General features: G+C 45.6%; 4 protein-coding genes across 20 annotated transcripts in view; 2 read left to right on the top strand and 2 right to left on the bottom strand.

Moving 5' to 3' along the window:
* The window catches only part of cyfip1 (cytoplasmic FMR1 interacting protein 1), a 28,919-nt gene extending 24,010 nt beyond the window's left edge, over positions 1-4,909 (top strand). For all 4 annotated transcript variants that reach the window (XM_018750093.2, XM_018750094.2, XM_018750096.2 and 1 more), the window contains exons 25-31: positions 195-285; positions 1,819-1,949; positions 2,311-2,383; positions 2,464-2,558; positions 2,738-2,976; positions 3,853-4,000; positions 4,149-4,909. In XM_018750093.2, coding sequence (XP_018605609.1) covers positions 195-285; positions 1,819-1,949; positions 2,311-2,383; positions 2,464-2,558; positions 2,738-2,976; positions 3,853-4,000; positions 4,149-4,313 — 942 coding nt within the window. In that variant the 3' untranslated portion in view covers positions 4,314-4,909. The remainder of the gene's footprint in view (positions 1-194; positions 286-1,818; positions 1,950-2,310; positions 2,384-2,463; positions 2,559-2,737; positions 2,977-3,852; positions 4,001-4,148) is intronic.
* Positions 4,910-5,327: 418 nt separating this feature from the next.
* Positions 5,328-14,677, bottom strand: nipa2 (NIPA magnesium transporter 2). Of its 2 annotated transcripts, none has more exons than XM_018749840.2 (6): positions 14,610-14,677; positions 8,226-8,459; positions 7,609-7,665; positions 7,326-7,416; positions 6,655-6,815; positions 5,328-6,471 (listed from the first exon to the last, which is right to left on the bottom strand). In XM_018749840.2, the coding sequence occupies exons 1-6, from the start codon at positions 14,653-14,655 to the stop codon at positions 5,822-5,824; spliced, it is 1,239 nt and encodes a 412-aa protein (XP_018605356.1). In that variant the 5' UTR covers positions 14,656-14,677; the 3' UTR covers positions 5,328-5,821. The 2 variants fall into 2 exon arrangements, with proteins under 2 accessions (XP_018605356.1, XP_018605357.1); XM_018749841.2 differs by lacking the exon at positions 14,610-14,677 and adding an exon at positions 11,442-11,556.
* A 155-nt stretch (positions 14,678-14,832) lies between these two features.
* nipa1 (NIPA magnesium transporter 1) lies at positions 14,833-19,885 on the bottom strand. Of its 2 annotated transcripts, none has more exons than XM_018749889.1 (5): positions 19,605-19,885; positions 19,371-19,418; positions 18,705-18,795; positions 17,356-17,516; positions 14,833-16,430 (listed from the first exon to the last, which is right to left on the bottom strand). In XM_018749889.1, exons 1-5 carry the CDS (start codon positions 19,732-19,734, stop codon positions 15,922-15,924), a joined length of 939 nt encoding a protein of 312 aa, XP_018605405.1. In that variant the 5' UTR covers positions 19,735-19,885; the 3' UTR covers positions 14,833-15,921. The 2 variants fall into 2 exon arrangements, with proteins under 2 accessions (XP_018605405.1, XP_018605406.1); XM_018749890.1 differs by having other exon boundaries at positions 19,089-19,418; positions 19,605-19,637.
* Positions 19,886-20,710: 825 nt separating this feature from the next.
* The window catches only part of herc2 (HECT and RLD domain containing E3 ubiquitin protein ligase 2), a 52,062-nt gene continuing 46,001 nt past the window's right edge, over positions 20,711-26,771 (top strand). For 10 of the 12 annotated variants that reach the window (XM_018750043.2, XM_018750039.2, XM_018750034.2 and 7 more), the window contains exons 1-4: positions 20,711-20,785; positions 21,670-21,779; positions 25,383-25,476; positions 25,660-25,782. In XM_018750043.2, coding sequence (XP_018605559.2) covers positions 21,708-21,779; positions 25,383-25,476; positions 25,660-25,782 — 289 coding nt within the window. In that variant the 5' untranslated portion in view covers positions 20,711-20,785; positions 21,670-21,707. Of the gene's footprint in view, positions 20,786-21,669; positions 21,780-25,382; positions 25,477-25,659; positions 25,783-26,771 lie in introns of those variants that run through there. The other 2 variants (XM_018750036.2, XM_018750044.2) reach the window with 2 other exon arrangements.

The raw sequence follows: 26,771 nt of genomic DNA, 5'->3' as shown, positions 1-26,771 counted from the left end.
GCTGTAATGCAAGCAGATATTGTCTGTGGTCTTCTGGGGCAGGCAGTGATCCTACCACAGCTTCCACTCGACACGCTGTTTTTCCAAACCCAGAATTACAGGCCTGGATCCATACTGGGCGAGCTTACTTGGATGTCTTCTTTTGAGGCTTATCTTTCACTTTCCTTCTCATTCTCACCATCTCCCCCTCAAAGCTCCAGGGCACCATCCTGCAGTATGTCAAGACCCTGATGGAGGTTATGCCGAAGATTTGCCGCTTGCCTCGACATGAGTATGGCTCTCCGGGTGAGTGAGGAGGGCTTAGGTCTGAGTGCTAGTGGCAGTCTTGGCCACCATGGTGTGCTCTAACACCCTACAAACCATGGAGAACACTGCTGGTGAATCAGTTCCTTGATGAGTGCCTTGAGTGATCCTTGGGTGCACCATCTGTCAGATACCATTTCACATGTTCAGTGTTTCATACCAGAGTCTGGGTTGGAAAGTCTGTTAAATAAATTAAGACTTTCTTTGTTGGTAATCATAACACACAGTGCATCGCAATAAGCATTTTGGAGAAAATATGAAAAATGCATTAGCTGACGCTCAGGAAATTGGAGAGCTGATGCTTTTTAACTATGTATATAAATTTAATTTGTCACAGGACAAATTCAGTAGCTACACTTAATTTAAATGTAGTATAGGCCAACTATGTTGCAGTCTACTCTGTGAGAGGGGATAGCAGTGCCTGTTGAGTGGTAGCATGTGTGTATCATGATCCACTGGCCAAATTAACACTATTGTGGCCTCTTGCTGTTTTCTTACTTGATGCACCCCTTGCACCATATCATGTGCTGTGAAAGGCAAGTGACTTGGTGTGTTTAACATTCATTTATATGTGTGGGCAATGTAACATTTGCCAACTGCCACATGTGGCTAATGTTTAAATCAAGTGACAGTAGATAAACAGTTGTTCTATGCTGCTGCACTGCATTAATTTTTTTTAGTATTGTAAAATTATGCAACAAAAAGATAACGTTCCTTACTGGCAGAAAGCACTCAAGACGTGTGAAAACTGGAGTACAGATACAGTCAGGGTTTGTCTAAGGTGGTTACGTACAATGCCACAACGGCTTATGAAAGTATATACACCCTTTTCGTGTAATGGGCTTATGGTTCAGTACGGCAGCATTTTTGCCCATTACGTGGTCATTTCACTTTCACAACGGAGGTAGAAATAGTTGATACAATGTCAGCTGGCTTTGCTCTGATTATTTCAGTCAGTGAAAGGGAACAGTTCAGTTCCAGTGCAATACAGTGTTAAAGCTGCACAGTAATTGTCTCAAGCACAGGTACAAAACCATTCACGTAAATGTAGAAAAAGCGCGGACAATAAAAACATTATTTTCAATGAGTAAACCGCTTTTGGGTTGTCTTGTCATTTTGTATAAGGAAAAGTAAAATATAAACAAAATTAGTGTGGTCTTTAAAAGCAGGTAACATTTCAGTGCTTCTGTTTTGTCTCATGACTGTATTTGCAAAATTGTTCACAAACACCAAATTCACTTTTGAGTTTGGATATTCTGGTAAGTTTTGTTGGTGAGATGGAAAAATTACCTGGTTTTGCTTTTTTTTAAATTAATGTTTAGACCCAATAGAATAGTGCTTGACTAAAGGAATTAAGATTTCATATTATTTCTGAAGTATGATGAATTTGTATGTTCACACCCGGGTGTGGATTTCTGTTGAATTCCTGAGTGTTACTGTAAGGCAGACTTGTTATGAAAAACCAGTGAATTCCATTGTTGTGTTGTGTTAGGCTGTTAAATTGTGTCTCTGCAGGCATTCTAGAATTCTTTCACCACCAGCTTAAGGACATTGTGGAGTATGCCGAGTTGAAGACGGTGTGCTTTCAGAACCTGCGAGAAGTGGGCAATGCCATACTCTTCTGTCTGCTGAGCGAGCAGAGCTTGGTGCGTCTCCCCGTCGCTCTGCCCTCCTCACAAAACCCATTAACACTGTATTGCACCCCTATGATATTCATACATCATAGCTGTGTGATGACGGATTTGAGAGTTCTCACATGATTTACAGGGACATGGTTTTTAATGTTCCAAGTCAGCTCTCCGTTGTCACGGCAACACAGCTGCATTTTAATTTCCTGCTGCAGTGATGCTGGTTATAACAGATCGTTTACATATATTGCTGCCCATTTTAAGCAGTCTTGCATCATCTGTCTTGTGATTCAGTAATGGCACTGACACACCTTTGCTACAGAACTGGAAGTTGTCGCACACTGCTGTTAATCTGAATACTCTGCTTTTCTCTCACCAGTCTCAGGAAGAAGTGTGTGACCTCCTACATGCTGCACCTTTCCAGAACATTCTCCCAAGGGTCCATGTCAAAGGTAAGCGTGGCCTTATGCTTGACAGACAGCTTGTGGTACTGTCACACCAGTGGGTGACGCAAGCGTCTCTCTCTACACAGAGGGCGAGCGTTTGGATGCCAAGATGAAACGCCTAGAGACCAAGTATGCGGCCCTGCACCTGGTCCCTCTGATCGAGCGCTTGGGCACACCCCAGGTAGCTTTGGCTGTTACACTTCAATAATTTTGGCTTCTCGTGTAGTCAAATACTGTCGCTTGCTGCAAGATAACCACATGTTGCATGTGTTTTGGCTTTGGAGATGGAGTACTTTCAAGGAGAACAGTGTTAAACAGTAAGATGTTCCTTATTCAGTTTGTCCTGTTTCTCTGTCGTAGCAAATTGCCATTGCAAGAGAAGGTGACCTGCTGACCAAGGAGCGTCTCTGCTGTGGTCTGTCCATGTTTGAGGTCATCTTGACCCGTGTGCGCGGCTTCCTGGATGACCCTATATGGCGCGGGCCGCTGCCCAGCAACGGTGTGATGCATGTGGACGAGTGCGTGGAGTTCCACCGGCTTTGGAGTGCTATGCAGTTTGTGTACTGCATCCCAGTTGGTGCACACGAGTTCACAGTGGAGTGAGTAGCCGTCTGTCCTCATACCAGCTTCGTACCCGCTACATCAGTTTTCTTGTCTGATGTAGGCCACCTGGTAGCATAGTGGTTAGAGCTGCTGTCTTTGGACCTAAAGGTCATAGGTTCTAATCCTAACTGTAGTGCTAACCCAGCTGTATAAGTGGGTTAAAAGTTGTAGGTAACTTAACGCTGTAAGTTGCTTTGGAGAAAAGCTCATGTATAGCGTAAATGTTCATGCTCCGTGACTTTATGATCGTGCCCAGATAAGCCTTTACACAGCCGCTATTCCTGTATTGTATGTAAATGTTTGTGTACCTTTTTAAAAATAATAAAATTTAAAAATTTTAGAAAGGTGATCAGGATTAGTCTGAGTTTTGTATACCTACTTGTGCGATGAACATCGGTGCATAAAGTGGAAGGAAGCTGTTTACTTAATCACACATCTGCGACTCTTTCTCCCTATGTACAAATTGTATTTTCTCTGAGATGTACGTTGCTTTGGATATAAAAGCATCTGCTGAATGAGTAAATGTAAATGAACATCTTTGTTCAGTGTACACAAGTAGCGGTGTGGTCCATTATTGTCACTTTGACTACCTAACATTTTAAGTCACCTTGGATGAAGGCTTCAGCTAAATAAAAGTTAATATTTATCATGGTACCACTAAGTCCTCAGTATTTATTCAGTGGAAACAGGAGATGAAAGAATTTATATTGGCGACTTAGAGCAGTATACCCAGAAGTCGTCAGTGATGATTTCAAAACAACATGCGAAACCAGTACCCAACCCCGGTGCTTACATGTGTTAAAATGTGTGCTTGGGTGTCATGCTGAGCGTCTGTGAGCTGGGCAGCTTCTGATGCTCTGTGTTGTTGGCAGGCAGTGCTTTGGGGACGGGTTGCACTGGGCCGGCTGCATGATCATCACTCTGCTGGGGCAGCAGAGGCGCTTTGACATCTTGGACTTCAGCTACCACCTGCTCAAAGTACAGAAGCATGATGGCAAGGATGAGGTCATCAAGAGTGTAGTAAGTGGAAGACTGCGTTCGCAGCAGGGTTTTACATACATGGCTTAAATACTTTTTTTTTTTCCTTTATTAAAAAGCTTAAGTATGGAGATGTATTTATTAATTCCTATTTATGGTTGTTTTTCCTTTTTCTCTTCCTGCACATCAGCCTCTGAAAAAGATGGTGGACCGCATTCGTAAATTCCAGGTGATCAATGATGAAATCTTTGCCATCTTGAGCAAGTACCTGAAATCGGGGGATGGGGAGAACATGCCAGTGGAACACGTTCGCTGCTTCCAGCCACCCATTCACCAGTCACTGGCCAGTAACTGAGATTCCAGCTCCAAGTACTCCAGTGTGTAGTTAGTATAGCTATGAAAACTTCCATACAACCAGCATCAAAGAACCCTGCCATCAGCTGGCAGGCTGGATTCAATATTCCAACCCTTTATTGGTCAGTTGCTTTTCAGCAGGTGACAAAGCATCCTCTGATTGGCTGTTTGAGAAGCAGAAGGGCCAGTGAATGGATGATGCAGAATTTGATAACACTGGCAGCTGTTTACCAAAAAAGCTCATCCTTATGGCCTTTGGAGAATGATTTTGTAAACTTTTGTGCCTTAAAAACTTATTCTATGACTGTTTAACATTTTATTAGAGTACTACCATACTTCTGTTTTTGATATGTGGGAAATGGTAAGGGACTGCAAATGCATTTTTTTAAAATAAAATGATTATTTAAGGCTTATGCAGTGAATGTGCTACCGCATGAAATGGGTTTGCCAATAGGGAATATTCTTAATGCTGTTGAATGCATGCTAGTTTTCTATTCTACAACCTTTATTCTGGTAACATTTAATCTCTTTATCACCATATTTCTTGTGACTTTTGTATTTGAGCTCTTGTAACCTCATTTCAAATTAAATAAATGAAATTTTAACCTTGAGTAAACATTTTCAATTTAAACATTAAAACCTAAGACTCATGGCATCAAGTTGTGTGAAAGATGCCACCTTTGACACACAAATCATTTAAGTGGCTCAAAAACTGACATCTTGCAGCTGGACAATGATGTCAAACACTGGAAACAAGTGAGGGTTGTGCTCATCATAGATAACCCCTAAGAGCTGTTCCTTTACCTTGTGCTTCAAACCACCAAAACCATTTAAAAAAAAAAAAAAAAAAAGTTCCTACAGGGGCTTCTGGGAAAGCACTAATTACAGGACAGCTGCTCACGTGTTGGTGGGCATAGGGTCGAGGCAGTGCCGGAGTTGGGAGACCAACTAACGCCTTTAAAATTAGAATTCGCTGTGTACGAATTACTATTTTTCGGTGACGGCGACGGCACCATCACGTCATTCAGCTCTGCATTTTAGGCTTAGGGCCACATGTAAATCAGAATTTGCATGAAGTTTAGCTGGAAACTTAAGTTGATGCTCTTAGATGCGTGTAAAAGCTACAACTATTTCATCAATTCACAACCACAGTCAGAGTGGATTTATTATAAATTTAAAGCACCTAACCAATTTATAGAAATAAACTCAGTGCATGTAAATACAGATTCTCTGTACATAAAGTATAGGAAAATTCATTTTAAAAACATTGGAATATTTACAGTGCTACACAGAAATGCAATGATCCCTATACCATGTAGGCAACTCCAAAAGAGATGTAAGGCAAAAGAAAACATCAGTACAATTCACTGGTCCAGTTGGTCTCTCCATCTGATTGTCTGATGTTTGATTCTGTATTTTTAAAAAAAAAAAAAAAAAACGCACACAATTTTAACGGAGTGAGAATTTCCAGTACGATAACTGCCTAGCTTGGGGCCAAAGGAAGCAGCCCTACAACGGTGCCACGGTGCCGTTCCTCCGGGAGATGTTGTCGAATGGCACACCCACCTCCAGCTCATCCATGTTCACAGAAGTGCTGCTACCCAGCAGTTCGTATGTGACATGCGCTGTCATGCCGTTGGACATCGGGGGGCTCCGCTCCTCCTTACGGATGGATATGGCCAAGCTGGCCAGACTGATGTTGACATCCTTAAAGGCGTGAAGCAGGAATATGCCCACGATAATGGTGATGAAGCCGCCAAGGGTGCCGATGACATCACTCGAGGCCATGTGCTCCCACTCCCTGAAGAGGATGGCGGAGCAGGTAAGCACAGACGTGGTGAAGAACACGTAGTATATGGGTGTCACCAGAGAGGTGTTGAATATGTCCAGCGCCTTGTTCAGGTAGTTGATCTGCGTGCTCACGCAGGCCACCAGGCTGAGCAGGAGGATCCAGGACAGGGGGTTCTTGAGAACGGGATTCCCCGCAAACAGTTCCTTGATGGTAATTCCCAGGCCCTTGACGCAAGACACCGATAGGGCGCCGATCACGGAGCAGATGATGATGTAGACCAAGATGTTGCTTTGCCCGTGCCGAGGTCCGACCACAAAGATGAGTATGAGGGCTATGATCACCACAAAGGTTGCAAAGACAACAAACCCTGAAAAGGAAAGGAGCAAAGTTCCATTAACTGACCCTTTCAACTCTATTCCCCAGGAGTGCCCCGCACCTAACACGCAGCTGCAGGCAAAACGATTCAGCGTTAGGAAACCAGAGCCACATATGAGGCTTCAGCCCCCGGCACCGTGACATCGCCCTCTGGAATTAAACCACCGCCCGATACCTGGATCAACAAGCTTGACGGCCATGTCCTCCAGGCTGTCGATCTCCTCCTCCTGCGGGGCGTGGATCACCATGGTGGTGGACCCTAGGATGCTGAGAATACACCCCAGCTTCCCGTGCAGATTGAGCCTCTCTGACAGGAAGTAGGAGGACAGAACGGCACTGCAATACCAGCAAAATCAGTCAGCGCCACTGCTGCTGAACCTCTCTCCACAAATGCGCAATGCACACAAATGTCTTGCCAACAGCACAAATAAAAGTAAGCGTTAGAAAAACTACACTTACATTTATTTGTTTAGCTGCTCTTTCTCTCCAAAGTGACGTATGTCATGTTAAGCTGCCTTAAAATACCCATAAAATGCAACATGTTGCTGACACAGGCAGCAGGTAGCGCAGAGGTTAGGTCCACCACCTTCCACTCACAGGATCCAGGTTCAAATGCCACATCCCGCTGCTGTACCCTTGATCAAGGTACTTGCCCTGAATCGCTCGAGTAAAACTAACCCCGCTGTACAAATGGGTCAATAACTGTAAGTTGCTTTGGAGGAAAGTGTCAGCTAAATGAGTAAGTAACAGCAGCAACGCGGAGTATCTTTTTCGAAATCTGAGTTCTGATTGATTGATGTACATGAATACGACGACGACACAGAATGATAAAGTGGAGGTACTTGCCTCACTAGAACACTCAGAGCCCCCAGGGGGGTGACCAGCGTAGCTGGAGCGAAGGCGTAAGCTGCAAAATTGGCCGCTTCCCCGACTCCCACTGCAAAAGAGCAGAGCAGAGCAGCAGCCATCAGCCGAGGGGAACGAACGCATCCGACATACCTTTTGCACCACCCGGAAAAGCACAGTTCTGCGTCCGCTCTACTGGTGGAGCAAGCCTCGGAAGCGTTTCACCGCGACGGGGGTTGCCCGGGACTCCCGGACCGGATGAGCGATGCACCGCGTCACTTACTGGACAACAAGCCTGCCCACCAGAGCCACTCCTTCAGGTACGCATGTCCGCCTTGGCCTGTGAACGCAGGAAGGGCAGGTTACACTCGAGACTCACTTCTTCTGCTTGCTCAGCTGAACTCGGACTCAGGTTGGCACAAACACATTGGTATAAATGCTTTATGTTGCATTCTTTGCATGTCCCTGCTGTTCGAGAGGACGGGTCACGCCGACAGAATCCACGCCTACAGGAGACGCAAACGTTAAGGCGCCTTGAACGCGCGGCCGGGGGGTGTTGGCCACAATCCGCGCTAGTGGGAACTCCAGCGGTAGTGGAGAGGAGAGGCAAGGCGGGGCACAAGGCACCTTGAACAAACACTGGGAGCAATAAAAGGTGTGTTGACACAGCGAGTGGCGCAATGGTGCCGAGGCCGACCGCCCTGCCTCGCCTCGCCCTGCCCCGCGACCTACTGCTCTCGGGGTGTTGTCACGTCATGCCAATGCTTGCAGTCACTTTCGGCTCTCATCCACGACGACATTCAAGTCAACATTTCAGATTGTGGGGGGGGGGAGATTTATAAATAAAATAAGTTATGCTGACAATACGGTTGCATTAGAGCAGAAATAACACGCGGGCACCTGCTCGCGTGGAGCCTTTCCTAGCCAGGCGAAGGAGACCCTTCTTCTTCAGGATGAAGCTGCCGCCGATGAAAACGCTGGAGCTGATGGCCAGCGCCAGGCCGATGTAGAAGTCGTACTTGCTGCGCTCCTGACCCATCGTCGCGCCGAAGGTGCCGCTGCGGCCCGTCACATTGACGTCCCCGGAGAGGAGCTGCGGCCCAGCGCCGCTGCAGTTCAGGCCGACGGCGGCGCCTAAGCAGGGGGACAAGCGCGATGATCAACAACGTACCTTCTGTCCACTTGGCCCCTGTGAGGTACCGCACCGTTAGCGCCGGGAAACCAGGGCACCTCGAGAAGCGCACTACTACAGGGATCGAGATTTACGTTGATTCGTTTAGCTGATGCGTTTCTCCAAGGCGACTTACGATGTTAAGCTGCTTTACAATTATTCACCAATTTACAGTATACAGCTGGGTAATTTTACTGGAGCAACTTAGGGTAAGCGCCCTTTGCTCAAGGGTCGTACAGCCAGAGGTGAGATTCATACCTACGACCTTTGGGTCCAAAGGCAGCGGCTCTAACCGCTATGATACCAGGTGTCCCACTCTTGCCACTAGCGCCACCTGTGGGGCGTTACAGCGCAGGGGCTACAGTGCCGCCCTCGAGCGTTGCGGAGCTGTCCCAACGGCAGCTTCGGTGCCTCCCTGTACGGCCCAATGGAACGCCGACGACAGACCGACGACCAGGCCGCGACCGTGTCGACTTGCAGCCAAAGTACGGGTCCCAAACCACACGCGGGAAGGAGGACGCGACACACTAACGCTACAGTAAAGTAGAGCCTGCAGCAAAAGAAAGACCCGACACTTCATCAAGGGTTATGAAGGTATGCAGAGTAGATATGAAGGTAGAGTGTATGTGTGGTGGTACGAAGGTACATTTGTAGTACATCAGGGAAAGTATACAGTACAGGTGGCCCCTCGACGACCCGGACTCACGACAACCGTCCCGTCAAACTTACTACAATACTTTCGAGTCCTTGACCGTCCGAGCGTTGCTCCATCTGCTGTGTGATAACAACAGTTGGCCACACGGTCATGTCTGTTACCGTTTGGGTCTCGGTCCAGCAGCGATTGCATTTTGTTTACAAAACCCTTCTGCTGGTGCTGAAACAAATAAGCTAAAGACTTAGGAATGAAAGTGGAAATAACAGCGCGGCATAATTATAATTCTCTACCGTATTTTAATCGTAATCATCGTTCCATCATTAATGTTATGAAAATGTGTGAAATTTTGCGAAACATTATAACAAAGCCTTATTAAACAACATGGCATTCACGTGTGTAATGATTTATATATCTTAACGGTTAATATTGGGGAGATTTGGGACATTTGTCCAGGTCATCTTAAAACAGGGTCGTCAAGGCGGGAACAGAGTGAGTCGAGGACCACCTGTACACACTTGGTCATTGGGTTACGAACTGTCGACTTAGAATATTTTGGAGACAGTCGTTTTTCTTCACGCTGGCCTCCACCGTATGAGGGAAAAGGTGAGTACTTGTGTTGTACGAGCGACGTACGAGGTGGGTACTCGTGGTCCCTCTACATTTAAGAAGGGTCTTAAAACTCACCTCTTCCCGACTCGCTTCTCCCGTGATCTCTTAAGCGGATGTTAAACGCGTCGATGTTTACGTTCGATCGCTTTACGATTGAAACTGTTGAATAATGGATAAACTACTATGCAGCTTCTCGCGTGATGTACGTTGGTTTGTACGGTGGAACGTGACAAATCAGCTGTACTTCGCAATCATGTCTGTGTGGAGTTTGCATGTTCTCCCCGTGTCTGTGTGGGTTTCCTGTGGGTGCTCTGGTTTCCTCCCACACTCCAAAGACATCCTGTTCCGGTTCACCCGCAGCGTGAGAGTGACAGAGAGAGTGTGTTCCGCTGATGTATGGATGAGTGACCCAGTGTAAGTAGTGTATCTAGCAGTGTAAATCACTGCGGTGAATAAGGTGTGTGGGCTGATAACACTACACAGAGTTCATTGGAAGTCGCTTCGAAGAAAGGCGTCGGCCAAACGAATACACGTAAGCGTAACGTATCATGAAAGGGTGTGCTAGGGACTCCGACGACTCTTAACAGCGCCACGAAGCAGGGGGTGCGGTGGTTGCCGCCGTGGAGAGCTGAGTGGATGAAACAAAAGCGAAAGGCGTGTGATGACGAGCGCCGATGCACATGATGATGGGGTGGGATGAGCAGGAGCTTGCGGAGATGGCATTTTTATTTTCAGTCATTTTTGAACGATTATTTAGATCTTGATGCAGCTTTAATGCATTCTTTTAAAGGTTTGAATAATTTTCTGAATTCAGCATGACATGACACTTAGACTCACAGAAAGCACAAGTAAACGGAGGGATGCCTGTAGTGTTCCGCAAGGTATGAAGGCATAAAAACCTAGTAGTATATATACTAGTATAGGTTGCCGAATGAGGAATAGTATATTATTATACGTGTAGGCATAAAGACCGACAGTACTACTATAGTCTAGTATAAATGAAGGTATAATAAATAATAATAAACACCGTCCAGTGTACGGGTTACATATCACATATAGATAGAGAGAGTATGTCCGGTACGCGTGGTGCTCCGCTGAGCCGCATGATGATGATGATGATGATGATTTGTAGCCGTACCGTACCCCGTACGACTGCCGGACTCCACGGCGACACACACACTAGGCTAGCAGCTCTCGTTTGCGCACGAGCCAGTGCTTCCGGGAACCCGGCCGCACGCGGCGCGGAGACAGACACCACCGTCAGTGACCGGCGGGCTCTGCGGTCGGACCCTCCTCGCTGGCTGCTCTCCGTCACAACGACCGTCGTCGTCACACCATCATTCATGTAGTATCTCATGATGTGTTACACATTGTGTAGGGTGTTACTGCCTAGTTACACAGGCGGCACTCGGAGTCGGACCCGCGCCACCGCTCGCGTCTCGAGGCTCCCTCCTCGCCGATCAAGCAGAAAGTAACTCATTATTATTATTATTATTATTATTATTATTATTATTATTCCAAACTGCTGCTCGGCAGGCGGCTACACAACACGGCCCCGACCTCGACCTACTACTATTATTAGTATTTCTCGGACCCGCGGCTCCAGCGGCGCCAACAACCCCGACCGAACCGAACCGGCCCCGACACCGACCGCAACCCGCAGACGACGCGCTCCACATACCTGTCTGTAACGAGGGGTCCCGGTTGAACGGCTGCGAACAGCACACAGACCCGCTCACGTTCTCTCTTCCGTCCACATCTGTCACCGCACAGCCGCGACCGGAACGCTCTCGTCGCGAACGCGCACGTCACGTCACGTCATCGCGTCATCGCGTCGGTGGGCGAGGCCCGCCTCTGCGAGCTGCGTCACTGCAGCCGGGCGAAGAAGTTGCCGACTTCCTTCCTTCCTAGGTTGTTACTACCCAGTAACACAGTTGTCGCCTCTTCTTTACAAGCCACTGGAAACGCGAAGAGGGCAGCAGCCCGAGCAGCTCACGCGCTTCTTGGGTCCAGAGTCCAGCGGTAATAATGGCGCTCGGCAGCGCCCAGACAGACAGTTGCTGTAAACTGTGTAGTAGCGTACACGTCAAAAGAGGAGCGTGAGCTAAAGTTGAACCCCTGACCCCGCAGGTGTGAACTGCAGCGTTTCGCACACAGTCCAAAGAGTAAAGCTGTGTGTTCAGATGCTCCGCTTGCGTAACGGACACGATGAATGTCTCGCGGAGGCGCCCGTGGAAGGGCTTTGACACTGACGACAGGCGCGTCCCTGTGTGGCCTGTCCAGGGCTCAGCAGAGTGACGATGGTAAATGTGTCGCGCTCCATAATGTCTGCTGCCTTCTGATGGGAAGAAGGATTCTGGCACTTGGGCCCAAAAAGCACGTGAAGCAGAACTGCAAGGAAGGACGCCGTTATATTACTGGCAGTCAGGTACAGCACTTTAGGCCTGCGCTGTTTTCTATGGCCACATTCAGTCCATTTCTTATGGTTTGTCTAATGTGTTTAGTTATCAATAACGCATTCTAAAAGGGCAAGGCATCATCCAGTGCTGCGATGGATAGCGCCGGCACCTTGCGGGTTCTAGATTCGGGGTTTGAATGCAGCTCGGTCTTGTGCAATCAGCACGTTTTACACTTGTTTGTTTGTTTGTTTTTCCTTTGGATGAATTGGTCCTCCAGTCCAAACAGGTATTTCAGGTGAAAGTCAACCTCTCCAAAACAGAGATTCTTCACCTCCCAGCTGGCCTGTTCTCCTGTCACGATCTATCGATCAAACTGGACAAGTCACTCACTTTGCCTGCCTTCTCGGCTACGAGTATGGGAGCGACGATTGACTCAAGTCTCGTCTTTCTCTCAGCACATCGAAGCCACAACCCGGTCCTGCAGATACAACCTGCATAATATTCATAGGATCTGTCCCTACCTCACAACTGACTCTGCCCAACTACTTGTCCAGGCCATGGTGACATCCCATCTGGACTACTGCAACTCTCCCATGTGGCCTTCCTGCTACTGCCATCAAACCTCTACGGCTGATACAGAACGCTGCTGCACAAGTTGTGTTTGATTTGCTAAAGCGTTCCCATGTATCTCCTCTACTCATGTCTCTGCACTGGCTTCCTATAGCTGCCCGGATCAAATTCAAGACCCTGGTTATTGCCTACAAATGCGTCAATAGAACTGCTCCTAGCTATTTACAAGACTTGATCAACCGCAGCACCCCAACCAGAACCCTTCGCTCATCTACTTCTGTTCGCTTGGTTGTCCCGCGCACGAACAGCACGGAGGTTCTCGGGTCTGGCTCCGTTGTGGTTGAATGACCTCCCCCTCTCACTCAGAACTGCTGAAACTCTGTCTACATTCAAGAAAGGTCTGAAAACTCACCTTTTCCAGACTCACTTCGCCCAAGATCTCTCCAGGTCATGTATGGTGTAAATGTTCACGCACTGTAACTTTATGATCATCCCCAGATAAGCCTTTACACAGCCGCTACTCTGGCATTGTATGTGTATGTTTGTTTGTGTACCTTCTTAAAAAAAACAAAATGTAGGAAGGCTATCAGGATTCATCTATCCAGCGTTTTACGCACCTACTCAAGCGATGAACATCCGTGCATCAAGTGGAAAGTAACAAACTAGGCTTACGTAAGAATCACATCTGCAGCCATGTCTTTCTCAATGTAATTCACAAATTGTATTTTTGCTGAGATGTACATCACTTTGGAGAAAAGTGTCTGCTAAATGAATAAATGTAAATTAAATGGTGACTCAAAATTCCCTGTAGTGTCTGTCTGCGTTAGACAGAGAGAGAGAGAGATCGCCCTGTGATGGACTAATGACTCCTTCCTCACATCCCGTGTCTCTGGAATAGGCCTCAGATGAGTGTGACCCTGACTTGGACAAGTAGTTACGTGATGATGAGTGAACGAATGAGTCACTGCAGCTACGTTCGCTCAGAATAAACCATGATGTCACATCTTTCCTGCACTTAAATAATGTGTTGCTGTGGGGAGATCAGCCCTTTGAAAACACAGCTGACATCTCAGCGGGAGCCGTATTGTTCTCATACATGCAACACGAATCTCCCTCCGTGCCGTGGTACTTTAATTCCCCCGCAACTATAGAGAAGGTTGTATGTCAGACTTTTTCACTTCAACACTTCTTCACCCTCTTTTTAATCCTTCTATTAGTGGTGTATACACTTACGATTTGCATCCATAACACGCTACAAGTCCATTCCAGGACTCGTGAGAAATCTCCTTTGTCAAGAGGGCAATACAAACACAAACAGAAGACACACTAAACCATACAAGGTTACGCAAATAGCAGAAACCAAATAGAAGTCTGATGTCATGGTTTACAATTTCACTAAATTATTTATATGAACTAGGAAGAGGTGTGGCACTTTTGGAACTTCTTGTTTGGTATTTTAGTAATAACGGTGTAGCAAAGTGTAAAGAAGCTCATACGCTGTAAACTAAATAAAAAAAAAAAAAAAACAGTCCTTCAGCCCTTGCTACTGTGAATATGGGAAATTTTGCATGTGGATCTTCTTCAGGAAGCACAGCAGCGGCAGGACAATATGCCTCCCCAAAAGCCCCAACTCTCAAACAGCCTCAGCGATAACGTTCAAAAGAGCTTTGTTTCAACTATCATTTCACAACATTTAAACTGCACAATTTGTCACAACTGAACTCCCATGATGTTTCTGGTATAACAGAGAAAAAGATGTTAGCTTTTATCAGGTATCCATATGGTACCTAATACTAAATTCTTCACCCTTTAATAGAAATGATATTTTTTGGCTCAGTAACACTATTTAAAACCAGCCTGAAAAGTGTAATGTAACTCACCAAAAAGCTGATCTGCTGCAGGTTGGGAAGACATGTGAAATGACATACTGGACCCTACTGAAACTATAGAGAAGACAGACCTGAAATTCCACTTTGACGCTGAGCTTCCGCTCATGTTCCTCCACGAAGATGAAAAACGGAGATCTTTGGTTTAAGGTGCTCCATCTGTCAGCGATCAAAAGCGTTCAAAACAAAGTCCAGTGCCATTTTAAGAGATTTTATTAGTTCTCTGCAACATCATTCTTGTACTGTGGCATTTTTAAATTAATGGTCAGAATTTGTATTACAGTGGAAAAATGGAAAGAAAATTGCTTCTCTGCTTTCAGCAGATAAAACATTATAATATTAGCTTGTTACTTTATGCATTTGTCAATTCCCAGTTTGTTTATGCAAACTGGAATTAAAGAACCCCAGGCTGTATCAGGCAATGTATATTTTGACATATGGGCATTGTGTCCTCATTTGCATTTTGACTCTCGATGTGGGACACGTCCTACCTGTCTTCTGCTAGTGTTATGCAGCAGGATTCCTTGTGGGGAAAAATGCTGCCAGTCCACATTCAGCCAGCGAGAAGAGCACAGAGTGTGCAAATCTGTGTGCACATAAACACACTTGCCAATGCAGTTAATCGGGGTTTCTCGACAAAGCATTTTTTTGGTTACAAGTGAATAACAAATATAGCCGTGGCCAAAAAATATTGGCATCCTTGCAGTACTTACTAGCAAAAAAAATCTCTAAAATAAGCTGAAGCTGATCAAAATATTTGGTCTCCACCATTCTTTTTTAATTACAGAACCTTTGTGTTTCATTCAGACAGTAAAAAAAGAAATGGCACTGACAAAATTACTGACACCCCAGACTTAAAATGATCTGTGACTTGAAGAAAAGAACACCTTCTGCACAGTGAAACACGGGGGAGGTTCGATGATGTTTTGGGGTTGCTAATTCAAACTTATTTTTTAGAGAAAATTGAGAGTTGTTTGCAAAAAGTGCAAGGGTGCCAATACTTTTGGCCACAACTCTACATGTTATTTTATGCCTCCCTGAAATAAGCTGTAGTAATTTCATTTACATTTGGAATCTTCCCCAAAAGGAAAAACTTATTTTTCACTTGCACTAGGAATTAATGTCCAAATATTTAGGTGTTATTTTCTGCTTATAATTTTAGTACATCTAATTAGATTGACACTTTTATACCCAACAAACCAGTGTAAATATTTTAGAAATTATTTTAAGGCACTAAAAGAATTCCACTTGTCCAAAGAGAAAAATTAATAGGCTGCAGTCTTCTCAGATCAACCAGTCACTGAGATCAGTCTTCTTTGGTTGCTGCTTTCAGTTGTCTCCAGGAAAGCAAAGCCTCTTGTGAAATGTGGAGCAGGAAGACACCAACAAAAATGGTGATGAGTCCACACATCATGCCCAAGCAATCCACAACACCCAGTGCGGTCCACTCCCTGAACAGGACGGCCGAGGCAAGGACGACGCTGGAGGTGAATGCCACGTAGTATATAGCCTCAAACATGCTGGAGCTGTAAATCTCCAAAGCTCTATTGATAAACGTGAACTGCAGTAGGACGCTGACCGCGAGTGTTCCCAGGAGGCTCAGGAACAAGCCGAGCACCCTGACGCTGGAGGCAGTGCCAGCGAGGGCGTCTGGTGCAACCAAGCCCAGGCCCTTGCAGCTGGGCACGGTGAAGGTACCCAGCAGAGAACAAATGCCCACATAAACCATGATGTTAGAGGTGCCGTAGGCTGGGGCCCCCCACACGATCAACATGAGCAGGATCACGAGAACCACAGAGATGTAGGCCCACAGCACTGCACAGAGAGGAAACACACATCACTAAAACAGACAGCATCTCCTGAACTTCACATGGTCATTTTTTATAACTAGCCAAATACAGCACTTCAGAAACTGCAGCATTAAAGCAGATTTAATGACATGAAACACTGATCCTTGGCCATTGTGTGACATACTCATTCCCCGTTAACAGGTTTCCTGATATTTTGTTTTTCACTTATTCATCTAGCCTGGGCCTGTGACATTTGGTCCCAAGTCATACACTGAGGCTGCATTTAAAATATGGCCAAGTTGCAGTTTGAGGGACACAGAGAGGCACTGCATTGTGGGAACCATGTACCCACACTCTCAGTTGCATTCCAACACTCTATGGTCTTGCCTCCACACTTGTGTTCGCATCCTGTTTTGCACCACCGTGTTAAATTTTCTAATCATTTATTTAAACATGTCATACAGCCTGTGTTTAACTCAAGGCAATCCACACAGAATCACACTAAATTTAGAGAGTGTCTTATTTTAAACCTGTACAATTCTAAAAAGCTTTGCAAATGCAATGAAATAAAAAAAATATATATATTTTTCAGCAATGAAAAGTAAAAACAAAAAACCACAAAAACAAAACATGATTATGTAAAGGGCTGAGTGTTATTTATAACAGTGTTTTTGATATTCCTTCTGTTTTCAAGAACAAATTAGGACCGGATAACGGGGCATAAGTGCACTGTCTCTCACTGGGCATCCATTCATATTTTTTAGACAGTGTTCACTCAACAATTTCACAAGCATCACAACTGAAGAGAAGTTCAGAGTCACGGATGCACCTGATCAGCCTGTCTGGAATATAGGACGAACCTCCCAGACACTATAGCCACAAACAAATACCCCAAATCCAAATGTTTTGCTATGCGTTCCTACACAGTACAGCACGGAAACGTCGCACACCTGGATCGGCAAACCTATCCTCCAGCTCTGCCCTAGAGTTCACATTCTCTGACTTGGGTGAGTGAATGATGAGCACAGTAGAACCTGCACAGCACAGTAGGCAGCCCAGCTTGCCCAGGATGTTCAAATGCTCCTGTAGCACACAGGAGGCCAACAGAGCCCTGCGACACAAAACAAATGTTGTGGTTATGTTTCCAACACAAGGCTGTGAAGCAGCAAGATAGGAGCCATTACCCGTTGACACAAAGTGCTTTTTTGTGTTGCTGTCCTGCATCAGCACTGATGTCAACTGCAAGTGTGAACTGTTAATGAATAAATAATTGTATTAGCTGCTATCCTGCACCACCATTCTGAAGAACAGATGCCAGATTATTAGGTGGCATTGCAGTGAGGGCTGAAACATGAGTTGAGATAGACATCTTGAATACGACAGTCTCTTAATGTAGTTTCCACGCCGTTTTATCGATGCCATTGCCGTTTAAAGCATGTCTTGCCCCGCCCCCCCCCCCCCCCCCCCCCCCCCCCTTCTCTCCTAATCGCTCCATGAGTTTGCATCACATTATCTGTGATGGTCATCTTTGTATTTCCTCCCAGACTCAATTCTATACTCGGCTACTTCTGTAACATACGCCAGTGTAAACAGCGGTACTGGACAAAACGACTGTTTCACTAAGTGCATATCTGTATGTAAAGCTTTTCATCTGTTGTTGATGCACTTTTGTTTACTTCTGTCCATTACGTTGTTTTGGAGAAAAGTGTTAGTATGAGAATAAATGTAAAAATGTAGATATAAAATGTGTGGAATACAGGTGAGGGCAATGACATCTCAGCTTTTTGTTACATGAGCGCCTCCTACAGGCCACCCAGGTCCTGCAGCGGGGGAAACAATGACAGCACACACACAAACAATTTAACTGCGACAATGACAGCACCATTCCTAAAAGTGCACAGTCAGGGCCCCCGGACAACCACACACTTTGCCTTCGAGACTCCGGTGCCGAACAATAACAGAGTGACAGTGTTTCCTAAAAACTTTTCATTTTAACTAAAGGATCCTTGCGTCTGCGACTGTAGAAGCCTACTATTTATCCTACACTTTGACATTGCACTGCTTGTTTCATGCAAAGGATCGTTTGCGCTTATTAGTTTCCTAAATGTGTGTTAGGCATACCTGAACAAGCACCTGCTTAAATCTTGTGAAAGAAATGTTACATATGTATTTTTCCACTGAAACTAAAGTCGACCAGCAAGGCCAGCAAGAATGTGAACAATGCAAACAATGCCTGAGATACTGAGTTGGCGCTCAGAAAAGCAGTGTAATGACGAGCGACGTGCCGTGTTAAACTCACCCAAAGAGCACACCAAGGGCACCCAGAGGAGCGACCAGTACTGCCGGGGCAGCGTTGTATGCCAGGAAATTTCCTACTTGACCCACAACCACTGTGTGAAAAGATTCCAAAAGGATTCAATGTTTTTTTCCCCCCTTTAAAGTATCTACATTAAGCTTTAAATATATAAAAAAGACAAGTGTTAGCCAAACAAATAAATAACTAAATACAGCTTTCATTCATTTGTGCAGTGTTCTAGGTTACTTGACAGTTACAGCGAAAGTAGGCAGGGTAAACCTTGGATAGGATGCCAGCCCTTCACAGATGAACACACGCACTCAGTCACAAACAAGACCACATTTATTTACACAATGCTCTTTACGATACAGGTGGCCTTCGACTTACGATGGGGTTCTACTCCAACACTGTCATGATTCATCCCCTTACACTGCGAAATAAACCACATCGGTTAACATGCATGAATGCTATGTTTCGTAATAAGGCTTTGTTATATTTGTTCAGTAATTTCACGCATGAATCAAGTGATATGACAAGGTTAACAAGACGGGCTGTTGTAAGTGCGGGTGGTCGTCAGTCACGTGTCTAAGTCGAGGACCACCTGTACTGCCGTGGCCATCATGATGCGGCACCGCGCACTGTGGCCGAGAGGGGGCGCTGTTTACTTACTCGACAATGTGCCGCTCCACCAAATACAGTCAGTAAAATAAGAAACACCTGTGAAATACACACAAGCAAATTCATCGTCTGACCGCTCTTATGAATAGCAAAAACAATAATTCTTACGCATACCCTGATTATATATACAGTTAATATCAAGTCAAAACAAATGCTAAGGAGTAGTCAGTCATGTTGAAATGAACTCGAACTTGCAGTTTGTTGTATTTAAATTGTAGTCGATACCTCTTTGTCGAGCCCGTAAAATTCCCTTTTTCTGCAGCACAAACGTGGACCCGTTTATGAAACTGGACACAACGGCGACTCCAACGCCGAGCGCCACGGATGATGAGCCGGGAACTGCTTCTAAACTCATTATTTTCTACTTTCTCTTCACCGTGCTCCCCTTGGCGTTGCAGCCCAAGTCACTCTCTGCAAACGCAAACCTCCGCAGAAAATACACCAACATTCAGTTTCAAAGAACGGCCCCGAGCATCAGTGTGACGCTCGGCGCGACGGTACTTCCTCCGCCAGCCGGAAGCTGTGTTGGAAGGAAAAATCGCGGAGAACAGCGTGGTGCGCCCCCTAATGGCGGACACCGGGAAACACACCCCTCTCTATTTCATTTCCACTTTCGCGTATCCTGCTAGAGTGATGTGTTTAGGTGTCGAACCTCTTCACCGATTTTTGTATAGGTCGAAATTTATTTGGTCTTTCTAACCCACAAACTACTGCCTAAAATATATCAACAGCGCACAACTTACATTGGGGGATGCTAGACATTTTTCCTCTAGAAAATTATTCGGTATGCCGCACATGACTGTGTGACTGGGGCTGATAGCTTTATCAACACAGATTCAGATGATGGTGTACGTTTGGAGAGTGTTTGGCCCAAAGCGATTTAATATTTTGTTAGAATTTAAACGACATGTGAGGTTCCAGAGCCACAGGTGTAACAGTAACTGTAAAACTACGAAATTCGGGCTCTTTGGACTACAGTGGAGCACTACTGGGTCAATGGAGCATTTTCCTGCAAGATTGCAGACGCTGTACATTTTTAAGAGGATGCACATACATAGTTAATATTGATGACAATTAAACACGCCTTTCTGCGGCGTTAAGAATTTTCCAGAATTTCAAAAATATTTAAATGAACGACCCCAATTGCCTAAACACAGTTTTTTTTTTTTTTTTTTTTTTTAAAAAAAGAGTTGCTGTTGCTTTAATTGTGCGCTCACACCCTGTGCGAGGTCTACCTACCTTTATCAGAACCCAATAGTCCCACCCACGGAGCGACTCCGGACTCAATTCCTTATCCCATTGGCTGGCGTTGCTGTCAGTCATTATCCAACATGGATGGTATTAGAGTGCTGCAGAGCTGGTAACTGCCCTGGAGAGACAGAAATAGAATAAGCCTAAGCAAACAGGTAAGGAAATCGGCGTTTTTAGTCTTGGTGACTCTGGTTTAAGGACAACAAAGAACTCGAAGATAGTGCAGCGATAGAATTAAAGCGTGCAACTTGTAGCAATGAAAATTGCGGCGTATTAGTCAGAGTGACTGAGTGAGCGAGCCGTCCGATACGATACAGTGAGTGGGATGAGTGGGGACGCTGTGTAAGTAACACAGTGTTTTTTATTTTAAAGACAGGTCTTAAAAACGTTTAGTGTTCGCTTTTCCAAAATGTGGCGTCGTGGCGCGTTATATATAAGCGGCGACACCCTCGATTCTGGTTCGTTCTGACAGTGACAGCCATGTCGCGAGGGATGATGACGATGGGGGGGGATTCTGTCCAAAATGTCGTTTGTGTTTGTGCTCCGGCCACAGCGGAGAGCGCGGTAAAACGCGGTGAAACACCGTGAGGCACGGCGGTGCCTTCCGCTGCGGGAGCGGGGGATGTTCAGTTCCTCCGGGAGGCCGTCGCGAGCACCTCTGACGTAACGATGGAAGATGTCTTCGCGTTGTCAATGACATCTCTCGAGTCGACAGTAACGCAGCTCTTTTCCCTCCGTACGTGTTGCGAATGTCGTTGAGTTCCTGTGTGTTACTCTAATTTTTTATTTATTTATTTATTTTTTTAAGGGGGCTGGGGAGGGGTTCGCTGAGCCGGTGCGGAGACGGTGAGCGGGCACCTCCTCGCCTCGAGACGCGCGCGCGCTCGCTCCCTCATTCACTCGTTCGCTCTCGCGCCTGGAACCTTCCGGAGAAACGCGGGATCCGGGTGTCTTTGATGCTCCTCGGTGTCCAGCGGCGCTTCTCCAGGGACCCCCACCCCCCGTGGGCCCTGCGTGCTGACGTATTGTCTCTGCGCAGGTCGGGCTGCTGCCGCTGCAGCCAGGCAAGAGGGAGCCATGCCTTCTCCATCCTTCTCCCTGGACGCCCAGCTGAGGTTTCACAACAAATGGCTGAAGATAGACCTGCAGGTGAGGTGGCGGCGCCAAGAGCGCCCTGGGCCCGGGGCCCACCCTCGCCCGCCGTTCCACCTCGCGCGCCGCCTGCTTCCCGTCGAAATGGTCTTTATCCTCGCTGTTGCCATGTGCGCTCCTCTCCGTGGAGATGCCTCTCGCCGTTTGCCTGCAGCCTCATGCAATATTTGTGCGATGCTACGTTTGGAAACGGGACTTGCTGTGCGTTTCAGGTCCTGATCTTATTTCCATCAGGACACGATGTGCTGAAAATAAAAACGGTTTATTGCTCCTCGCAGAGCGATGCGGCGGGAAGCAAACACCGGGGCTGTTTTGAGCGAGCCCTGGCCCAGTTTGGGGCCACGTTACACAACTGCTAAGCTGTGCACTGTGAAGTGGTTGTTTTGTTGGGGGATTGATCGGAGCAACAGCGTGTGAGAGTCACAGAACCTAATTCCATGTTTCCTCCTCCTCAGGGCCCCTTGAGTTCAGGTCCTTCCATCTACCCCATTACCACCGCCCTTGTTACTGGTGCTCAGGGTGCCGTTTACCGCCGTTTTCTCAGCTAACCTGGGAATGCGGCGAGGCGCTGGAGAAACGGGCTGGATTAGGCGCTCCGGTGTTGTAGGCTGTTGCTGTGGAAACGAAGAGTGTGCCTCTCGCTCAAGTGCTGCTGAGAGTTAAACAAAGAGAAGCCTCGCTTCTGTCACGAGGGTTCAAACCCCAGTCTTTTCGTTGTGCAACGAAAAAAAGCTGGGTTTAAATTGTGTGTTGTCTTTATATGTTATACCTATTTGGTGTTTAAAAGCATTTTTTTTAATCCTCTCGGTAATGAAACAGTAAATGATTAAGTATGGCTGATCTTAGTACAGCTAATTCGAATAAATTGGCATAAGAGTATTAGCTGTTGAATGCTGTTTTTCCTTAATTGATCTTAGCAATCTGTTAAATGGGGAAGAAAAACACAATAACCATTGTATGTCTTGAGAATTATGTAATTTTATGAACCGGTAATCTAGACGAGAACTTTATCGGTGCACTTCAGCCTTGTGTTAAGCGAGCGTAATTTTTAATAATGTGGTTTGATGTTAAGTTGAAGTGAGTTGTTCTTTGTCACCTCAAAGTTTTTTTTTTTTTTTTTTTTTTTTTTTGGTCTTGTCAGTGTATTGGGTCAATCCACATTTTTTGGGTAGTAAGGTGACACACAAGTACAGTATTTTATCCAAGGTTTAGTGCTCTGGCTTATTCTGTGGGATGTACCTACGGTGCTGGCTGGAGAAGTATTACACCAAATATTAGTTTATTTTAGTTTAGCCCATGATGAGCTGGGTCTTCAGTACTGTGGACAGCTCTCCTGGCCTCTTCTTTTAAAAAAAAAAAAAACAACTGGTATCTTCAGTGCTCTATATGCGGTGTCAGATGAGACTGATTTCTTCTTGGGTCTCCATGGCTGGAGTTTATTTCCTTCATCTGTTGAAATGCCTATGTTTGTTTACCAGATGCTTGTAGAGAACTTCGCGGCCTGAAGTCAGCTGTTTGGAAATAGGCTGCAGAGCAGAACAGAGTGTGTTTTGCTTTTAAAAGACATTTGACCTACTATTGCTTAAAGATGTTGAAAGATGTCTGTAGCCATAATTAGACTGCTCTCGGTGGAGTCAGGCTGAAGCCCATCTCACTGTCTTACTTGTGTGGTGTTGCATGTCTGGTGTCATGTTTAATTTGCTCTGTTATTAACATTTGAAACATAACTTGTGCACTTTTATGGAAGCAAGGCAGTGATCATTGCCGTATGTTTTATAGTAATTGTGTATTGGTGAAAACTGTATACCGTCACAATTCCTACTTTAACAGCAAATTTTTTTTAGATTTTTATTTTTTTTTTCTTGCCGATTTCATTGGCAAAGGTTAAATGACAATGGCTTGCATAAGCAGACTGTAAAGTGATCAATTCTGTGGTCCTATGTGAGCCTTGCACAACTTTTTCACTGCTGTTTGTCAGGTTGCGACCCAGAATGCCAGGTGGGGCATCATGCTATTGTTACTTATACGTTTAGCTGATGCTTTTCACCAACGAAACCTACAACGTTGGGTCGGTAAACTGTGGTACTTTGTTGTTTACTGATTTATACAGGGGGATTTTTTTCCTTTAAAATTGAAACAGTTCCGGGACACTGCAGTAGGAGATGGTGTTTAAACCTGGGTTCTTTGAATGCAAGGGGGCAACTCTAGGCACGGTCCACCTACTGCCCCCAGTTATCCGGAGAGATCTTTCATTGCAGGTAACACAGCCTGTTTTACAACCCCCCATCTCAGCTGTAAGATAGAGATGGAAACAAAGTACAGGCTCCTTCCAAGGTCTGCAAGTTGAGCAGTTATACCTGTAGTCTCTGCTGCCTGCATTGGGTTCACCTCAAAACTCCATGGTTCTCAGCTGTTTTGGAAGCTGCTTAGAAATATAAGTGTGGTCAAGGCGCTGGTATAAGACAAGCTGCTGAGAAGAGTGACACCCTTTTATTCCTATAGCATGTGAAGCCCACAGGCAGCATGTTATCTGTGCGTGCAAAAGCAATTCGGGATTGTGGCTGAAAGCTGAAGGTTACACTAAGGGATGAACGCTTCCCTTTAATGACCTGCCCCCTGGTTACTACGTGAAGTAGCAACATAGTTAGCATTTAGTTTTGCGTTCACTCAGATATGCTGCGTAGTGCATGTCTTTTAACGAGAGGATCCGTGTTAACCTTTGTCTTGTATTGTCAAAGGCTCTTTATAGATGGTGTGCAGACTTTAGGACCCTTTTTAAATTCATCTCAAACATTGTGGGTGTTAGATTTTTCAGAGTTCATGGCAACATCTTCATGTTAGATGTTTTTGTGAGGTATTTGCAGGTAAATGCTATGTTCTTTGTCAGCGACTGCTAATACAGCACGCAGTGGTGTTTTACATCTGCATTATTTATATTTATTCATTTAGCAGACACACAGCTCAGAGAAAACAGAAATTCATTTCACTAACAGATGGAGGGATGTAAAGACAGTCATGCCATTCTCCAAGTAAAGGTAGTTTAATGCCACAGTTAAAACCAACATGCACAAGTGTTACACTTTTTTTAATGACATAACATTACATCAGTAGCAGCATATAGAACTGAGAGTTGAGTGTAAAGGTAATCTACAGATATTGTACACACACACACACATTTTCAGAACCGCTTGTCCCTTACGGGGTCACGGGGAACCGGAGCCTACCCGGCAACACAGGGCGTAAGGCCGGAGGGGGAAGGGGACGCACCCAGGATGGGACGCCAGTCCGTCACAAGGCACCCCAAGCGGGACTCGAACCCCAGACCCACCGGAGAGTAGGACTGCGGTCCAACCCACTGCGCCACCGCACCCCCCACAGATATTGTAATGGAAATTTATGGAGTAGGTAGGAGATCCAGAGAAAACAGTCTGAAAGAGGTGTTTTGAAACCTTTTTTTTTTTTTTTTTTTGGGTTGAGAGGGATTCAGCAGTTCTGAGTGAGAGGAAGATATATTTTTTGCTAGGATGCGATGGTTCTCTCAATCTGGCTTAGCTTGTGATGGCTTTGTTCCCCTGACTGAGACTTGCCATTGGGTTACAGCGTGCATTCTCCCCAGAGGGCCTAAGTGAGATGTGGAACGAGATGGTAAAAGATGAGGAGATCACGTGTAATGGGGAAGAATCAGTACATCCAGGTGAGCAAGAAGGATTTTTTTTTTTTTTTTTTTAAGTTCTCTGTGTGTTTATCTTTTCAATGGAAATTAATATTATCAGCTTTCCTGCAGGAATGTTTTAAAGCCTTAAGAGGTGGGAAGCTTTCAGCTAGATCCACTCTATAGATACACTGATTGATCTCTCTCTCTCATTCTTTCTCATAGAAGACTGTGCAGATTGCTTTGGTGGTCAGAAGAAGGATGACTCTAATGACAAGGAGGAAGAGGAGGTGTCAAAGTCAGTTCATCACTCTATCATCGAGACGTGGGATTGGGGGAGACAACCAGGTGGGTCGTACCCACGTCACTGACCCCCGAGAAATTTACCCTGTTCTGTTTAACCAGTATGTTACATAATCATGACAAACTTTTACCTCTAAGTGAAATTTCTAACAAATTTTTGCAAGGATTTACCATTTGTGTACAAATAAATGATTGTGGATTGTGTTTACCTCTACATGCAAAATTAATATAGATTGATGAAAGTAAAGATGCTGTGTTTTAAATTTCTCGGTGCCCAGGAGTTTGAGAGGTAGTTAATTTTTACCCGAGTCACCCGAAAGCCAGAGTCATGAGCAGTACTTGTGAAATGATCACTACCCAGTGCCCCTGTAAATATATCTCTTCTTCAACACACTTGACTCCGCTATCCACTCAATTCCATTACTGCTGGTGTTTTTGCACTCCCTTGACACAGGGCTGTGTGGTTGTTGTGGGGGGGGGGGCGGGGGGAATCTCCAGTAAATGTACAGACTGTCTGCAGTATTGCTATTTTTACCCCACCTACCAGCCTTTCCCTGAAAGACTTGGAGCTCCCCCAGTGCTGATGAGATGCTGTCATTGAGTGTGTGTTTACAGACAGGCCTGGGTGGAGACCTGCGCCTTGCTGAGGGAGATAAGTGCCGGGTGGGTGGGCGTAAACCCCCAAGCAAGTTTGCACGACAGCGTGCTGCATTCTGAGAGTGAAAAGGGCAAGCGAATGGCTTTTTGTCTCCGGATATATTTGCGCATCATAGTGCTGCTGGCAGATGTTGTGTGGAAACAGATGCTAAAACTCCCATAATCTCCATAATCCTCATTTGTACTGAGGTCATCAGTGGTGTGTATTGGTTATGGTTTTACTTTTCTCACGTAGGATTAAAGCCAAAGTGCGTTGCCAGTGCTGACACATTTTTGTAGTAGATGTCATCACCCAGAAAAACTTTTTTGAGAACTATGGTAGATGAATAATTTACAGTAAACCTTTAGAAATGACATTGAACCGCAGCTGTTGATTT

This window comes from Scleropages formosus, chromosome 1 (genome assembly GCF_900964775.1).
Source record: "Scleropages formosus chromosome 1, fSclFor1.1, whole genome shotgun sequence".
Taxonomy (NCBI): domain Eukaryota; kingdom Metazoa; phylum Chordata; class Actinopteri; order Osteoglossiformes; family Osteoglossidae; genus Scleropages; species Scleropages formosus.
This window is presented reverse-complemented; position numbering and strand designations above follow the sequence as displayed.

Bases quoted from the DNA above. Each gene is read 5' to 3' on its own strand.
- nipa2 (XM_018749840.2), bottom strand. From the start codon at position 14,655: ATGTCATTTCACATGTCTTCCCAACCTGCAGCAGATCAGCTTTTTG. The intron at 8,460-14,609 runs GTGAGTTACATT...CCCCCTGCTTAG, and splicing joins TGCAGCAGATCAGCTTTTTG to GCGCCGCCGTCGGCCTGAAC. The intron at 7,666-8,225 runs GTGCCCGCGTGT...CTGCGTTCACAG, and splicing joins GAAAGGCTCCACGCGAGCAG to GCCAAGGCGGACATGCGTAC.
- nipa1 (XM_018749889.1), bottom strand. From the start codon at position 19,734: ATGAGTTTAGAAGCAGTTCCCGGCTCATCATCCGTGGCGCTCGGCGTT. The intron at 19,419-19,604 runs GTATCGACTACA...TGTATTTCACAG, and splicing joins TTTACGGGCTCGACAAAGAG to GTGTTTCTTATTTTACTGAC. The intron at 16,431-17,355 runs GTGTGCGACGTT...CTCTCTGTGCAG, and splicing joins GGATAGGTTTGCCGATCCAG to TGCTGTGGGCCTACATCTCT.